This window comes from Trichoplusia ni, chromosome 25, assembly GCF_003590095.1.
Source record: "Trichoplusia ni isolate ovarian cell line Hi5 chromosome 25, tn1, whole genome shotgun sequence".
Classification (NCBI taxonomy): Eukaryota; Metazoa; Arthropoda; class Insecta; order Lepidoptera; family Noctuidae; genus Trichoplusia; species Trichoplusia ni.
Window position 1 is genome coordinate 2,302,123 of NC_039502.1, and position 17,649 is coordinate 2,319,771.

The following is a 17,649-nucleotide window of genomic DNA, read 5'->3' on the forward strand; positions in this document are numbered from 1 at the left end:
CCAAAAACATTTCTTTTGTAAATATATACCTCTTTTTGCTACAACCTTCATATATATATGATTCAAGACTTTGTTGTAACAAATAAACGTTAAAATATTTCATACAAACTATAAAAACAGAATGAAAGACCATAGTTCGAACTTGCATAGATGGTGAATTCCTAAACGCAATTTAAAATTTAAATGTCAAATCTGACACTATCAGCTGATGGTACATGTTCGAAATAGGAGGATTAAAAACATAATGTTCTTCATACCTCTGTCTAACTTATAAGAAAAGACTGAGACATAAGATCGGTTTGTAAAACACATTTACACAATAATTTGGAAAGAGTTTTTGTATCACATATTTAAGTTAGTGTTGTACGTCGAATTTGTAATTTAAATAAAAAACAATGTCCGAAAGGGATTATGCGCCTTTGAGCATAGCCTGCGTTCGCGGGTTATGCGACAAGATATATGATAAACGGAAATTTGCTGGCGTTGAAATAGAGAAGTAAGTTTGCTTACCTTTCAACCACCCATTTTTGCATCGCTCCATATACCTACTCAGTTCATTAAAATCACATAGTTTTCGGGATTAGGTATGTTATTTACAATAGTGTACTCGCCTTGTGGGTACTCTTCGCAATCGCCGGCTATGTTTATAATTATACATCTAAATAAAATTCAGAAATGCAAAAACAGAGCCTGACGGGCTGGTGCTCGGTGTTTATAAAAAGGCTATTTAAAATGCCTAAAAAATCTATCGTGATAAAAAAAAAACTATTTATTAATTGCGGATTTAATTACTTGAAGTAACAGAAAATTTAAAAATACAAGCCCATCAATACATTTTTATATTACATAAATTTCTTTTACTTTTCCATATTCAGTTACTTATTAATATAAAGACCTTTGACAGGTTCCATACATGACACATATATAAACTATGTTTACAGAATGGTAAAAGACTTCAGCGATGCCAAAAACACTAGTCAAATTAAGCGGCTTATACGGGTACTTGGGCAGGATCTCATGTCTTCAACTAATCCAAATGTAAAGAATGGAGCCCTCATGGGACTGACATCAGTAGCTGTTGGTTTGGGAAAGGTCAGTAAAACTTTAGTTGTTGAACTAAATATAAGATTTTTGTTTAAATGAAGACTTAGTGAAACAATTTGTTTGCAAACTGTAGTCAATAGGGTTTGGTATATGGCTTTTTATGGTATGGTAAATCTGTTTATGGATCTAAATCTCTACTCAGCTATGTTTGTAATGTAGAAATGAAACAAGTTAAGTAATGGATTCATTAATATCGAAACCTATAAAGGGATGCATTGAGTACCTGTCGGAGCTGGTGCACCCGATCGTGGCTTGCTTCAGCGAGAGCGAGTCGCGCGTGCGCTACCAGGCGGCCGAGGCGCTGTTCAACGTGCTGAAGATCGCGCGCGGCGCCGCGCTCGACCACTTCCCGCTCGTGTTCGACGCGCTGGCGCGCCTGGCCGCCGACCCCGAGCCGCAGGTCAAGCAGGGCGCCGAGCTGCTCGACCGACTCGTCAAGGTACACACGTGCTCTACAATGAGTAACATTAATTTACTGAACTTCATGTTTACTTAGATTTTTTTTTAAACCCAACACCTATTTCTAGAATCAAAAAGCAAAATACAAACGGAATACCAAAATTTTCATATCAGCTACGTAACCTAAGGTTACTATCTACTAATCCGCGTAAAGTTGGTGTCAATTCCAAAAAAAAAAGATAGAGTGAAGATAGAGTAGTGCTATCTTTTTTTCACCATATACCAATATGCCTATTTGAAAGGAGTAGAACAGTAAAATCGCCGTATTTAACATAATTTATGAGTAAGTGAGTATACACTTAGTATGTATGACTGGCCAACTTACACAGGACATAGTGACAGAGAGCCAGACGTTCGACTTGGCGGCGTTCATCCCGATGCTGCGCGAGCGCATCTACACGCGTAACGCGTTCGGGCGCCAGTTCATCGTGTCGTGGGTGTCCGTGCTGGACGCCGTGCCCGACATCGACCTCATCGTCCACCTGCCCGAGCTGCTCGACGGGCTCTTCAAGATGCTGGACGACGCCAATCCTGAGATCAGACGAATGCAAGTTGTTGCGAAATACTAAATTACAATCTTATGGTCACAAAGACTGATACTGGTCATATAATTATCTGTTTGAAATAGTGGCATTTCTATCTTATAAAATAGTTTAATTCCGTAGGTGTGACGTCCAGTTGAATGAATTTCTGAGGAGCATAAAGAAGGATCCGTCTAGAGTTGACTTCCAGGCGATGATCAACATCCTCATCACACACGCGCAGTCGCCCGAGGAGATGTTACAGGTACCTACTATGCTTACAGATATATTTGGTTCGGCGCTTTAAATATGGCAAATAATCTTGGTGAATTTTTATTTAAATACTCAGTTTAAATATGAAAGCCACTTTTGAAGTTCTATTGTGATAAGTATGTACAATGTGTCGCGCTGTCCCCAGCTGACGGCCATCACGTGGATCAAGGAGTTCGTGGAGCTGGCGGGCGCCGCCATGCTGCCGTACGCGTCCGGCATCCTGTGCGCCGTGTTGCCCTGCCTCGCCTACTCCGACGAGCCGCGGAAGAGTATCCTTTGTTGCAGCTACTGCACATTATATCCACTTAATTTTAATTTCTTACCCTCTTTCATTTTTATCTTCATCAACCGTCAGTTTCGTAATGATGTGTATAAGAATGTCTCATAGGCTTCCTTAGCGTTGGTCAGGTATTCGTGAAACGGCGGCAACGGTGAACTTTCAGCTGACGAAGCTGGTGGTGTCGGAGGCCGGCGGGGCGGAGGGCGCGGCGGGGGCGGAGGTCGCGGCGGGAGCGGAGGGCGCGGCGGGGGCGGAGGGCGCGGCGGCGCTGGACGTGTCGGCGCTGGTGGGCATCCTGTCGCAGACGCTGCACCACAGCTCGGTGCACAGCAAGGCGGCGGCGCTGGACTGGCTGCTGCGCCTGTACGTGCGGCGGCCGCGCGCCATGCTGCAGCAGACCGAGCGCCTGTTCGTGAGCCTGGTGGCCAGCCTCACGGACGCCGCCGACGACGTCGTGCGCCGCGCGCTGGCCGTGCTCGCCGAGATCTGCGAGCCGCCCACGCCCGGTACTCCCCCCCCCCCTCCCCACCCACACCCGCTCACACACCGCCCCATGTCATACAATAGTCTTTCTTTCGTAGGTGACCTCGAGTCCAGCCCCTACTATTACAAGTTCCTACAAGCTCTGCTGAGGTTATTGGCAGCTGACGAAAACTTATTGGAAGATAGAGGTGCTTTTATTATTAGGTGGGTCATGTTGTTAACATTGTAAGGAAACAAGACTGCACGTATTATAATTAAATTAGACATAACTACTATGGTGATATTATTACGTGCAAATAGGATCATTAATTAAATGACTAAAATTTAGCGTTATTATGTAGCATTGTAGTAGTATGAGTGATAATGTTGCAGGCAGCTGTGTATCCTGCTGAACGCGGAGGACATCTACAGGGCGCTGGCGCGCATCCTGCAGCAGGAGCGCAACCTGCGCTTCGTGGCCACCATGGTGGACGTGCTCAACACCATCCTGCTCACCTCCGCCGAGCTCTACGACCTGCGTCTGCAGCTGCGCAACTTCAACAAGCCCGTAAGTCACTGCCACCGCTTACTACTGTACCTAGCTCTTTATTGCTCGAACCAAACTGAAAAATACATTCTTAAAAGTCTATGTGTCGCTGTTATACACCTCAAAGTGACAGAGGCAGCTGGAAATCAAATCGGGCGACTAAAAATCGAATATTGTTTGAGTGATCCGCCATGTTTAAATATTATTTAAAAGAGAAGGAAGGCCAGAATTTATATGTGTACTAGCTCACCCAGCAAACGTTGTTTTGCCTAATAAATTATTTCTAGTTGTATGTATTTTTCAATGCCACATTATAAAAAAATAAAATCAAAAAAATTCGTCCAAAAAATAAAAAAATATTTTTTAGTGTGAGCAACCCTTATCATTTAGGGGTATGAAAAATAGATGTTGTTCTATTCTCAGACATACCCAATATATATACAAAATTTCATAAGAATCGGTCGTACCGTTTCGGAGGAGTACGGTAACTAACATCGTGACACGGGAATTTTATATATTAGATTAGGTACAAAGTTATTATTATTTGCAAAAAACGGTGAAAAATATCATTATGAGGCGACACCCACTGACACTAAGTTGTACATCAACCATGCCAAATAAAAAAGATTAGGTATATCGATAGAGATTTGTCTTTCAATTAGTAGAAAGTAAATATTAAAATAAAACAATGTAGCACAAAGTTTTGCGAAATAAATCAGTTATACAGATGATATAAAATGTGTTCCGCGGCTTGCAGGCCACGCGCGCGCTGTTCGCGGGGCTGTACCCGTGCTGGTGCCACAGCCCCGTGTCGCTGCTGGCGCTGTGTCTGCTCACACACAACTACGCGCACTGCAACCAACTCATCTCCTCCTTGTATCCTTTTGTTACCCGGCCACACAGACAACGCTCAATCTGTCGGATAAGGATAGCCTAACATGTACAACAATACAATTATGATCCTTTTTACAAAATATATAAACAAGCTGTGCCCGCTATTTCGTTGGTCGTCTACATAGAACTGTAAATACAGTTTTTTTTTGTATGTTTTGTGGATATTATTACCTACTACCTATTTAATTAAATTATGTTAAAAGGCTAAATCCTTAATCCGACCCTTAAAAAATAGTCCTAGCTTCAGCTATGCTGGCAGTTTTCCAGGAAAGATTTTATTTTTATTAATAGATACACTTATACATTAAAAAGTTTAGTTTTCTAAAATGTAGCTGGGCAATTTAATTTTTTTTTTACAAATATAATTTTCACATATCAAATGTTTTTAAGCTCGCTGAAGTCGACATTTCCTAACTGGGTACTCTATGATGAAACGTCAAAACAATCGCAGGGGTCATTTCAATCGGGCCTGCGGGTGGCAGGGAGGGCACCCTGACACTCGATCAGCCAGCAGGCCAAGAACGAGACGGGCGCGTCGTCCTGCGCGTTTTTATGAGGAGTGAGGGGTGGGCTTTTTACACCCATCCCTTGAGAAGGAGTCCAAAGGACTAGAGCCAGCCAGAGTCGCGCAGAGTATGCGCGAGCGATCCCGTGACTCTGGCTAAAGCAGTAGAAGGGGCCCGGGGTGTTTTTAGTCGGTGGAAGTCCGACATATCCCCACGCCGCCGTGCCCTCGACGTGGGTTGAAGACACTAGCGTTTCACCCCAGAAAAAAAAGGGGTCATTTCAAGTCCAAACAATGATAGATTTATTTCTATTGGCACATCTTCCCCGGTGAAGGATGCCGTATGATATAAGGCTATGAAAGTAGTTAAAAAAACTATTTTTGCTGTATCCACATCAGATTTTTATCGATTTTTTTCACTGCATATGCGGTTAAACTAAGTCTTTCGGACAAAGTTCCAATTGGGGCAACCTGAAACAGAACTCCTTATATTGAACAACTTTTCCTAAGGCCAATATGCATATTTATATTTTTACCAGTAGACCAGACCTGACGAAATATACAGAAAATTATAAAAATATGTTCTTGGCCTCTGTTACTTGTATGAGGAGTAGTCTTCTAGGAGTATTTTTCCCATTTACTTCCAATGTACATAACTGTCTTTCTTTACAATTTTATTACTAGTAGTATAATTATACCCATTTAAAATGGTTCCTAGTGCAGCTTTATGTGTAGGCATAATAATGATTACTTCCTGAACAGCGAACAGTGGAGATTTGGAGATCACTGTAGACTTCCTAACGGAAGTAGACAAGCTGGTGCAGCTCATTGAGTCACCCATTTTTGCCTGTGAGTATCATACAAGTCTTGTGACCTGAGTCACACGCATGTTTAATGCCTTACATGATCTTTCTATATTACAAATGTACCTATTTCCAAAATTTGACTAGAAAAGCAATATAATATGACTATACAATACATTGTAAATAATGTGCGGAGCTCGTTACATCTGCACAAGTTCATCGATCACGGGTTAAGTTACTCTCGATACGGTCATTCTATGATATTATGACTGTCGAATATCGTTATGGTTATGTCCACCTATGTCATTACGAGTTCCTCACCTGCGAGTCGTGCACGTTCCGTTGTAAGTCCAAGCGTTTATTTATACATTAAGTAACAGGGTTGAGAAGCTTTAGTTTTTCGAATTTCTGAACATTTTTATAGTTCTACGATAAAAACTTGCTGAACCAAGTTGTAGTTGTTTTTGATCAGGCAAATAGTTTAAGAGGTATATCGTAAAACAGACTGACACTTGACAGAGATACTTTTCCAATTTTAATACTAGTATGTTGTAATGTGTGTCATGTACGGCTCATGGGCCCAACGTTAGATAGCGTTGCAGGTCGATTCGCAGGTAATTCCAACTAAATGCGTTCATCCGTGGTATCTTGCGCCTTTGGTCAACGTTCAACACAGCAGTTTGCTTGCTGTTTTGAACATTGGTGTAAGATGCGAGTACCTTTGACACCGAGTTGAATAATCTCCTGCATCGATTTTAATGTTTAATATTTTTCCCTTTTACATATACGTAATGTACGAAACGTATGACCGTGTGTAATGTTGAGAAGCGGCGCTTGGCTGTCGGCTGTAACGGTGTGTTCCGCGCGCAGACCTGCGGCTGGAGCTGCTGTGCGGCGCGCAGGCGGCGGCGCTGCGCGGCGCGCTGTACGGCGTGCTGATGCTGCTGCCGCAGTCCGACGCCTTCCACGCGCTGCGCCGCCGGCTGCAGTGCGCGCCCGCCGCCCCCGCCGCGCCCACGTGCGTGTCTCAGGCTACACCCAGCGTTACCCCAGGCGCGCTTCAGATGTCAGCCCGGTAACGATGACTTATTTCCAGGTCGATCGCGGGGAAGGCAGACGACGTGGAGCCGGCGATTGACTTCGACAAACTACTGGAAGAGTTCCAGCGCGTGCAAGCGGCGCACCGCGAGTACAAGATGGTAGACCGGAGTCGCGGCAAGCTGCTCGACAAGGGATACTCATAGCCCGCCATCATTGTTGCAACTAACGTGATATCTTAGATCTTATGGCATACGATGGAAGTAATCTCGACATTTACCAGTACCTACGAGATAACTGAGATGTTTTAGCCTATTTTGTCGTATGAATACGTAGCTTCGTAACTTGACTTAAAAATACGTTTAATGTGAAGCTAATTTTATCAATTTACTTGGTTAGATTGTTGCTTTTTTATATTTTTAATGGATTGTATATCTAAAGTCGTTTCTAGTGTCTATTTTATATTACGAACATAAAAAGTATGTTTTCAAGTCGCAATAGAACTTTGCATTCACCAGCAAAACACCTTTTATAATTTTATGCCAAAACGTCACGTATGCTTTTCGGGGTGACTCAGTCTGTAACGATAAATATGTACATTCTATCATATACCTCAAAATCCGTTAAGGCGTTCAGAAAAATGAGTCATTGTTCAGAATCACAATATTACGAGAACTAATACCCCGTCCCCGTCTCAGCTCATGATTAAGGACTACGGTTGGGTCCGAAACTAGTCGGGCACTCCCGATAAATACGCGTGAGTAAACCGTTGCATGCATCATTCAATAAAAAACGAATGTAGTTCGCGATGCTTGACCTGGCAAGGTAATAATTTGTCCAAGCTGATGTGGTTAATTAGACAGGCGCAGTGTTATTTAAATTACGTTTACCTTCATGTGACTATGTATTTGTATACTGGCTAGAGCATGTGAAAATGTTGCACTTGGAAATGTTTTGAATTATATATAAGGTATATGATGAGACAGAACAATATTACAACTTGTAAGCATATACATTATACAAGTTATTTGAAGTTATACCGAATTACCCATAGTAACTGTTGTTTTGTGAATATTTGTTATTAATAGACATTCCAGTATTTATACACAATTTAATAAAACCAAATATTTTTTCATAAAGTGTTATAATTATTTAGTAACAATTTTCGTTATATTATTTAATTTACGAATAAACTATTATATCTTTACAAATGTGTAATCCTTATGACTAAGTGATGATATTTATTTTGTTCGGTGAACACAACAAGGAAGATATTTATAAATTACTTGATTTTGACGTGACAACGTCTTAAATTAGGTTGCGGCTGGGAGTCACTTATGAAAAAGTGTAACGCCCGGTAACGTTACGATGAGTCACCGAACGAGAGAGAGGCCCGCCGAATGCCTTGCGTCTCTCTCCCACTCAACTATGATCGGTCTGCCGCGCGCGCAGCACTAGAGAATTAGGCGCATTGAATCGGCGCTTACATGTACAATGTTTTAGTAAACAAAATATATTTCTATAGTTAAAATTTGTGCAATTCTTATTTTCATTCAATTCCTTGTTCCTATTGTGCAATTTAATTATATTCATATCAATAAATATTCTACCGAGAAAAAGACGTTGTCACGTAAAATCTTCGCCCGTAAAACCGACTTTACAGGCAACCATTTTTTATTTCGTATGATGCACAACAATGTAAATCTTTGTCTGTGTCGCACGGTAGACTACCCTGTTTACGAAACAGCCAGCATTAAACTAACTTCCTGAGCGAACAGCTGTGGTTTGTAAACAATGTAGTGTGATTACAAAATAGAGTGAATCTTAAGGTCCACAGTCTAATTTAAATAATTGACCTTCAGTTTATTGGCTATCAAATGGCTTACACGAAGGGCAATTCAAGAAGTAAGTAATGGCGCTGTTTAAGAAACCAGCTTGGCTGTTAATCGGACTTAATCTCTGATAATCTAATATATAAAAGGTTGCAGTGTCAAATACCTCTATTATAGTACCAGCTCCCGAGACAGAAACTGAAAGGGGTGCGATGTAGAGAGAGTTGAATAATATCTAGCACCATATATATATATTTAATATTATTATGTTCCTTATAAATAGGAATACTAGAAATTGATTTGATGTCCATTATCTTGAAAATGAATGCGGCGTTAAACCCAACGATATGCTAAATTAAAATGGAATGTGTCAGTGTGAAACTCAGATTCTACAACAATATTACTGAAGGGAAAAATGAGATCAAAACATTTTTTACTTCCTAAATTCGATGGTTTTAGGGTTTTGTACCCAAAAAGCAAAAGCGGATCCCTATTAATGAGCCACTGCTGTTTGTCCGCCCATCACCAGGCTGTATCTCATGAACCGATGTCCTATCCGATGAGGTTTGGTATTATCTGTTTTGGTAGTCAATAGTGTTGATTTATTTTTCGTTCTACATTATTAAAGAATGCGCGTCGATTAGCAGTACAGTCCAAGTGAGTGAGCAGTGCGGCTAGGGCTGCAGCGAGTGCGTGAGGTCCGCCAGCTTGGTGAGCAGCGCGGCGTTGCCGGCCAGCGCGGCGGCCAGCCCGTCCTGCGCGGCCAATAGCGCGCGTACTCCGGCGCCGCTCGCGCCCACTACGCCCTTCTTGTTGACGTTACTACGTGACGCTTCGTTTACCTTTGTTGTTTCCTCGATCTCCGTACTCACTTTTGACGCATTTAGCTGTAAAGCATTTAAAGATGATTATCTGAATGTGACCCTATGCTAATTTGTATAGCTTTGCGGTCGGGCCCCCACCTGCGCGTGCGCATCGTTGATATGCTCCCGCACGGAGTGCTCCGCCTCCTGCACGCGCGCCGCCAGCGTTAGCAACTTCAGCTCTGCACCCGACACGTCCTTGTCCAAGATCTGCGTCTGCAGGTACACCGTCTGAGCCACTTTGTACCTAACATGCAATGTATTTATGAGGTACAATCATCTTTAAGAAAAGAAACCATAGAGGAATTATTATGTGTAAAAGTTAGACAGCTCTGGAATGTTATGACTAACCAGTCTGCAATCGCGTCCGCTCGAGCGCGAGCCAGCGGGGAGGCCTTCTGCAGCAGCGAGCGGGCGCGGCGGCCCGTCTCGGCCACGGTGATGCGCTCCAGCACGTGGAACTGCTCGTCGTTGTAGGTGAGCGAGCGCGTGGCGCGGTCCCGCACCAGGTGCTGCCACGAGTCGCGCAGCCGCTCCACCAGCGTCCTGGCCTTCACGTGCAGGCGCAGCTGGCTGGGGCAGGGCGCCTGCGCCGCGTCGAACTCGGCCCGCAGCGAGGGCTGCGCGTGGCGCGCCACCAGCGCGGCGGCGGCGGCGCGCAGCGAGCCCGCGTCCTGCGCCAGGCGCTGCGCGCGCGCCGCCCAGGCCTCGGCGGGCGCGCGCGCGGCGGCGGCGGCCAGGTCCAGCGCGCGCGCGGCCGCCAGCGCCAGCTGCGCGTGCGCGTGCAGCGCGTCGGCGCGCGCCGCCACCCGCGCCAGTCGCGCGCCCAGCAGCGCCCCCCAGCGCGCCACGCACGCGCCGCACAGCACGGACGCGGCGCACAGCGCCTCCACGCGCCGCTTCAGGACGTGCCCCACGCTGCACGCCGTCTGCCCGAATCGAACGCTACGTTAAATCTGCTCGGGACGACATTTTCGCGGCGAACGAGTCGACTCACCTTGGCCTGGCTGGCATCGTTCTCTACGGACACTATGTTGGGGAACACGGGAAACTTTGGTATCTCAGGCTCCGGCGCCATGCTCACGTTGTTGTTGTTTTTGTTGAACAGCATCAGCGGCTCCTCGGCTGTTGTCTCAGGGTAGTCTTTACCTGAACATAATATATCATTGGTGTCAGTACATATTATGAATATAATAAATATTCGGAACATTTTAAACGGTTTCGAAACATTTTTCTGAGTGCCCCTGTCTTAAAATCGGCGGTTAGTTTTATAGTTTGCTATAATAATATTTGATACCGTAATATAGAACCGACATATTCATGATAAGCTTGCATTAAAGCATGGACACCAGCAAGTCTCATCTAGTTCTATACCTAAAAAAGTAGCTTGTCTGCGTTTCATTTATCTTCGTATTTAAGTGTTATATCTATCTCGATTTTTGTCACCGGGTTATTATATTAATAAGCAAAACTGATTACCTACCTGTGGTGTTTTCATTGATTTCATTGAGCATAAGTTTGTCCTTGTAGAGCAATATCTGTGACTCGGCAACCACACTGGTTTGCTCACAAATGTAAGTTTGCAGGTGTTCGTACTTTTCGTCTGGCTTTAGGAAAACCTGCAATTAATAAAGGTATACTGTATATAAGGCTGCGGTTTTACCGGGGCCGCCGTTGGTGGCTGACTACATGACTACGACACTCTGTTCCTTTTGTTCAATTTACTAAGGCGCGCAATAAAAAAAATTAAGTATTGGAACAGCGTCTGCGATCTTTTGCCATTTCGATCCATTAGTCGATTCTGTTAAGGGGTAACTGACTGACTGCGACTGGTAGCCGTACGACCAGGACTTGGAGGATTCTTATAAAAGCCCTTTTTGGAAACCATCAATCACATCATAATTATCGTTAAGTGAGCGATGCGCGGTAATCGTTACAATAAAATATTCTATGTAAGCTCGCGCGTTCAACGGTGTTTATAGGAGCGTGTTACGAAAACAGTGTCTACCATTTAAAAACGGTCTGAAAGAGAATTACTCAATATAGGAATAAACGCCAATTATTGTTTAAAACAATAGCAGCAGTTTGTCGGAATTATTTCACGAGAGAATCTGAGTCGGCGTAACGAGTCTTGCGCAAACTCAGTCGTCGGGATCATGCTATTTCGAACGGCTAGCGACCGCCTAAACTAGTCGTGTATATTAATAATCACAAATGAGTTGTTGTAATAACCAATCACATCTTAAAGTATAGATTCAAAATGTTTTGTTGCAACAATAATCATGTTTGAAGAACATTTGGTAATTTTGGAAAAGAGAGAATTTAATGACAAATAATAAGTCTATGAAAAATTTTTAATTTAGCCTCACCTTTATGCTGGCAGCTTTATTTACATGAAAAACATGTACAGCTGTTGTAGATGTAGTAACTTGTACTTCTGAAAAAAATCGTTCAAAAGTCCAAATCCTGTGAGGGTCCACCTCTAGCAGTCCAGCCAGGAGTGGAGTGACTAGTTTGCGAAGCCCAACACTTAGCTGACAGTGGGGCGGCAGATCTCGCGCCCAGTCAATGGGGCCATTGTCAGTCGTTTGTGTGCCCTGTGGTATGCAAATCACTCAATTTATATACTTGCATTGATCAAAAACTAGAAAATACTGTTCATAATTCATATTGTAATATTATTTTTGAAAGAAAGAAATGCTTATTTGTGGGAAAGTTGGATAAAATGAGGGGTTACAAATATAATTTTAGCACAGCACATTTCACCATTCTGGTATGCAAAAAACAGTAAATGCTTATAAAACTAATTTTAATAACATGCAGTAATTTAAATACTATGCTTAGTTTATGCATGGCAGGAGAGAAAAATAGCCAATACAAGGGGTTCTAAAGGACTACAATTCATAAAAAGTCTCTGATCTAGTAGTCTCATTCTATGTAGTGGAAAGATTTAAGTACTTTATCTGAGGGCACGGCAGTGCCCCCTGCCAAGTCTCGAGCAAAACGGGCACGGCCGTACCATCTTTTCTCGAAGCGATTCGCGGCTGTTTCGCCCCCCCCTGTATCTTCGACGTGGACAAAGCTAGGAGTTTAGCTTTTCGGGGAATAATAGTAGGCATTAGAACAAGCTTAAGTTCGAAATTACATGCCAATTGAATTAATGGTTTAGGAGTTACGGTCGATCAAAGTTACACCATTTTGTCACTCACTGACTCACTGACTCACTGACAGATCATCAAAAATCTAAGGTACTTCTAGCAGACTTAGAAACTTCAAATTTTGCACCAAGATAGGTCCTTAGCCACATATAAAGGAAAAATTATAAAAACATTAAAAAATAATATGCCATAGAAAACAATTTTATATTTGCGGTTTGGCAAGAACATTATGTATGGATTTTGACTGCATTGTTAACTTTGTTCGTTGTTTAAGTACCTATTCAATTGGATGAATACATACATAGAATAGAAAAGAATAATATAAATGTAATACACAGACTATCATTAATACAAATTAATACATAAAATTCATAATTCATTAAATTAATAAAGCTAAAACTCCATTGTATTGCGATAAATATTGTATGCGCGCTCGATAGATGGCGTTGTACGTGTCTGAATCGCGCTATGGTTTCGTTACAAAGCGCAGTCTAAGTAGTACTTCAGAATAATTCGATAATTTTCATTTGATAGCGCCACCTGTCTATGAAAAACCATTTCGAAACTAAAAAATATTGTAGTGATAATTGATATTCGGAGAACTTTACGTGTTATTTAGTTTAGTTTAGCTATAGTTTGTAAGTTAGTAGATATATATATGCATATATATATAAGTTTAAGCTTGTTTACATTAGAAGTAACGAAGTCTCAGAGAAGAAACAAAAGAGATAGAGATAGAGAATGGGTTCTAAGCAAAGCAGTAGCTGAAGTCCTAGAAATTATGACACCTAAAAAAAAAGAAAGAAATACACTTACAAAAAATAAATGAGATCCCACCAAAAACATTAAATGTAAAAAAATGCCAAGTCTCTCGATGCAGTCTTTCCATCGTAAAAAGTTTTGAGATCTCATAGAAGCCAAGTCCTATTCAAAATATTTTGTAGTTATAAATCAACATTTAGTAATTGTATCAATAGTTTTCTTTATATTATAATTATAGTGACTTGGCAATGAGCACAAATTAAAAGCTGCTTGATGCCTGGAATTATGTGCAAATGTTACTGACGAGACCAGTGATCAGATTATTTGTTATGTGTGAATCATGATGGTCACTACCGACTACATGCTCCAATACAATAATTAAGAATACCTTACGGGCCATCGCTTTATGAAAGTAAATGAATCGAGAGGACACTAAGACTGACTGCCGTTGCCGAAATTCGGTTGGGACGACACGGATAAACCAAAAGAAAATTAATTTTGTGATATTAATGTTTACGCATGCGGTGTGTGTAACTTTCAACTCCTACAAATATGCCGTTTTATTTGTTTCTTCTTGTGCTCATTGCCAAGTCACTATAATTATAATATAAAGAAAACTATTGATACAATTACTAAATGTTGATTTATAACTACAAAATATTTTGAATAGGACTTGGCTTCTATGAGATCTCAAAACTTTTTACGATGGAAAGACTGCATCGAGAGACTTGGCATTTTTTTACATTTAATGTTTTTGGTGGGATTACATATTAATATTATGTTAACAATAAACTACCAAATGATGTAATGTCACAAATGAAGTTGGTACACTTACAGAAATTACTCCAGATGCCTTCTTAGTAGTAATATAAAACATGGTCTCTTTGTTTTTCCTGCCTCCATATGGTCTAAAAGGCAACTGACCTGTAGCTACATGGTACAAAGTTACCCCTATTGACCACAAGTCTACAGTTGCTCCAAAGCTCTTGCCCACTGGCTTCCTAAGAACTGCTCGCTCATACATGTCAGGGTGCAGGTATTCCTCCGTGCCATACAAAGATACAAACTGCTCTTCCTCCTGCAGCTCGCGGGCAGCACCAAAGTCTGTGAGCTTGTATGTGGTGGTACCATCCTCATTTATATACTTCATTATGTTTCCTGGCTTCAGATCTCTATGCACTAAGTTATTATCGCGCAAATGCTTCATGCCCGCTGTTAAATGTTCCAATACCAACAGAAACTCATGTTCTTGAAGGCCATATGTGTTCTCAGGGTCGTCAAGTATATTGAACAAACTACCGCCCGTGCAGAGTTCCATCACTATGACTTTACCGCGCCCTTCCTGTTCTTCTTCGATTGCAAGAAGTTTTACGATGTTTTCATGTTTGACCTTTTTAAGGACTTCAAACTCTCTCATCTGTACATCGTGGGGTCTCATATGGCTAAGTTGGTTGAACGTCTTTACAGCCACTGGCTCGCCATTATTCTTATTAACACCCTGGAATACTGCGCCTGTAGCGCCTTTACCCAGGACGCTAGTCGTGCACCAAACATAATTCTCAGATCCTCTTAAGAACGACATATTCGAAAGTTACTCGTGAAATACTTATTATTCGACGGTGTCCTTTCAAAAAAACTGTTCGTCATGCAAGTTTTGGTGTGCGAACTTATGCTGGTAAATAAACGATTAGCACTCAACAATCATTCCAAAAATTAAGCACTTATTCATCAAAAATAAATAATTGCAGTATATCTGCCCCTACTCTCAACATCAACAAAGCCAACCAAACAAAGATATCGCCGCTGACGGCGCTGACAGTGACACTACACACATGTCACGTACAGTCCCTAGACTAAAATGGACTTGCCATACCTACGGAATCAACGTGCATAATAAATCTTTACTAATGGTATAAAACTGAGGACTTTATATTTGTACTTGAACGCACTTGTCTCAGGACCTATAATAATAATAATAAGGAGCTACTCCTTATTGATATGACTATTTGCCAACAAGTTCGCCGCTCCAAAAAGGGTGTGTCTACATGTTGGCTAGATTATAAGAAGGCCTATGATTCGGTGCCACATGCATGGCTCATGAGGGTGCTGGAGTTGTATAAAATCAATACAACTCTACGCACTTTTTTGAAGTCATGTATGAGGCAATGGACTACGGTGCTTCACTATCCAGGGTGTCGGGATATCCAAAAGAACGGTAAACTTATTAGGATTGGGCGGGGAATATTTCAAGGTGACAGTTTGAGTCCCCTGTGGTTCTGTTTAGCCTTGAATCCTCTTAGCACTCTGCTTGAGAATTCAAGGCTGGGCTATTCGTTGCGGAGAGGAAGCCAGGTAATCTCCCACTTGTTATACATGGATGACCTAAAATTGTTTGCTTCCAACAAGTTGCAACTGATGAAGTTACTGATGATTACTGAAAGCTTCAGTAATTCCATCAGAATTCTCGGTCTCGGATTCTATAAACCTGAGGTCCCTCTCCTCAACGGAGACATACCCAAGTATTTGTAGGTTACAAATACTTGGGCATGTCAGAGGCGTTAGGCATTAATGTCGCTGACATGAAACAATCGTTACAGACACGTTTCTTTGGCCGCCTGAATAAGGTACTAAAAAGTTCTTTATCGGGCGGTTACATGGTGCGTGCCTTTAATGGTTGGGTCATGCCAGTGATAATGTACTCCTTTGGCATACTCAAGTGGACACACACCGAACTTGACGCCTTGGATAGAAGAGTCCGCACACTGCTCACCACAAATCGAATGCACCACCCGCGATCATCGATAATGAGGTTATATATCCCGCGAAAGTGTGGGGGTCGTGGCTTCCTAAATGCCCAAACCCTCCATAATCGCGAGGTATGTAACCTCAGGGAGTATTTCCTCCGAGTGGACGTGGAGATGAACCGAGATGTGATGGCAGTGGATAAGGGCTTCACTCCGCTCTCTCTAGGTAAAGAGAACTGGCACAAACCTGTCGTACTAAGCGTCAAAGACCGCAAAGATGTATGGCAAAGCAAGGAGCTACACGGACGCTATTATCGGACCCTTCACGGGGCCGATGTAGATTTCTTAGCGTCCGTGGCCTGGCTACGCTTCGGAGATCTCTTTGGAGAAACCGAAGGGTTTGTATGTGCAATTATGGATGAAGTTATCATGACGAATACCTATCGAAAATATATAATTAAGGATGGTACAGTTGACATCTGTCGGGCATGTCACTGTCCTGGTGAATCCTTGCCTTGAGACATATTGTATCGGGATGTTCTCGTCTTGCTAACGGTGAATACTTGCACAGACATAACCAATTTGGCCAGGATTATCCATCAGCAGCTTGCTCTGAAATACAAACTTGTGGAATCTGAGGTGCCGTACTATAAGTATGTGCCCGACCCAGTTCTCGAAAGTGGTCACATCACACTGTACTGGGATCGATCTATCATCACTGACAGGACTATTGTTGCCAATAAGCCTGATATAGTGGTGATCGATCGATCAGAGCGTCGGACAATGATTGTTGATATCACCATCCCCCATGACGAGAACCTCGTGAAAGCAGAAAAAGAAAAACAATTGAAATATTTGGATTTAGCTCACGAGGTTGTCGACTTGTGGGAGGTGGACTCGTCAATCATTGTCCCGATAGTCGTTAGTGCCAATGGCTTAATAGCCAAGAGCCTCGATCAACATCTTCGGAGGCTCTCGTTGGGCGTCTGGGTCAAGGGTTTGATTCAGAAAGCGGTACTTCTAGACACGGCGCGCATCGTGAGGAGGTTCCTGTTCCCGTTGCCGGTTGGACACTATTTTTGATGTTTTTAAATATGTATTATGTTGTTTTTTTATATATATATTTAAAAATATAATTTATATGTTGTATAATTTTAATAAAGGAAATAATAAATCATTTATTTGTTTGAAATATGCTGGTACAAAAGATGTTATGTTTTTGTAGGTATAGCACAATAAGTTAAGACCCTACCCTTAAATAAGTTTAAATAAAAATTCAAAGAATATCTCGTTGCGAAAAGTTTTTATACTCTTAATGAATATTTAAACGATGCTTAACACTTTTACTACCTATATTGTGACGTTTCACTTTAAATATTTGTAAAAATTTTGTACACCAATTGC

The 17,649-nt window shown here is 42.0% G+C and overlaps 2 protein-coding genes across 3 annotated transcripts; one reads left to right on the forward strand and one right to left on the reverse strand.

The window, feature by feature from the left end:
- The first annotated feature begins 195 nt into the window (after nt 1–195).
- Nucleotides 196–8,025, forward strand: LOC113505326 (protein VAC14 homolog). 2 transcript variants are annotated; one of them, XM_026887961.1, is made up of 13 exons: nt 196–496; nt 942–1,092; nt 1,313–1,543; nt 1,893–2,110; nt 2,229–2,349; nt 2,503–2,626; nt 2,766–3,143; nt 3,219–3,324; nt 3,493–3,667; nt 4,404–4,522; nt 5,815–5,894; nt 6,719–6,866; nt 6,945–8,025. In XM_026887961.1, the coding sequence occupies exons 1-13, from the start codon at nt 396–398 to the stop codon at nt 7,090–7,092; spliced, it is 2,100 nt and encodes a 699-aa protein (XP_026743762.1). In that variant the 5' UTR covers nt 196–395; the 3' UTR covers nt 7,093–8,025. The 2 variants fall into 2 exon arrangements, with proteins under 2 accessions (XP_026743762.1, XP_026743763.1); XM_026887962.1 differs by lacking the exon at nt 6,719–6,866 and having other exon boundaries at nt 198–496.
- A 1,304-nt stretch (nt 8,026–9,329) lies between these two features.
- Nucleotides 9,330–15,368, reverse strand: LOC113505335 (serine/threonine-protein kinase TBK1). Its single transcript, XM_026887974.1, has 7 exons — nt 14,337–15,368; nt 11,951–12,178; nt 11,065–11,200; nt 10,579–10,730; nt 9,933–10,510; nt 9,681–9,828; nt 9,330–9,605 (listed from the first exon to the last, which is right to left on the reverse strand). The coding sequence occupies exons 1-7, from the start codon at nt 15,081–15,083 to the stop codon at nt 9,393–9,395; spliced, it is 2,202 nt and encodes a 733-aa protein (XP_026743775.1). The 5' UTR covers nt 15,084–15,368; the 3' UTR covers nt 9,330–9,392.
- Nucleotides 15,369–17,649: the final 2,281 nt, after the last annotated feature.

Coding starts and splice junctions, on each gene's coding strand:
- LOC113505326 (XM_026887961.1), top strand. CDS start 396: ATGTCCGAAAGGGATTATGCGCCTTTGAGCATAGCCTGCGTTCGCGGG. Junction 3,668..4,403: donor TGCGCAACTTCAACAAGCCC/GTAAGTCACTGC, acceptor CGCGGCTTGCAG/GCCACGCGCGCGCTGTTCGC. Junction 6,867..6,944: donor GCCGCCCCCGCCGCGCCCAC/GTGCGTGTCTCA, acceptor ACTTATTTCCAG/GTCGATCGCGGGGAAGGCAG.
- LOC113505335 (XM_026887974.1), bottom strand. CDS start 15,083: ATGTCGTTCTTAAGAGGATCTGAGAATTATGTTTGGTGCACGACTAGC. Junction 12,179..14,336: donor AGGCATCTGGAGTAATTTCT/GTAAGTGTACCA, acceptor TGCATACCACAG/GGCACACAAACGACTGACAA. Junction 9,829..9,932: donor GCGGACGCGATTGCAGACTG/GTTAGTCATAAC, acceptor ATTGCATGTTAG/GTACAAAGTGGCTCAGACGG.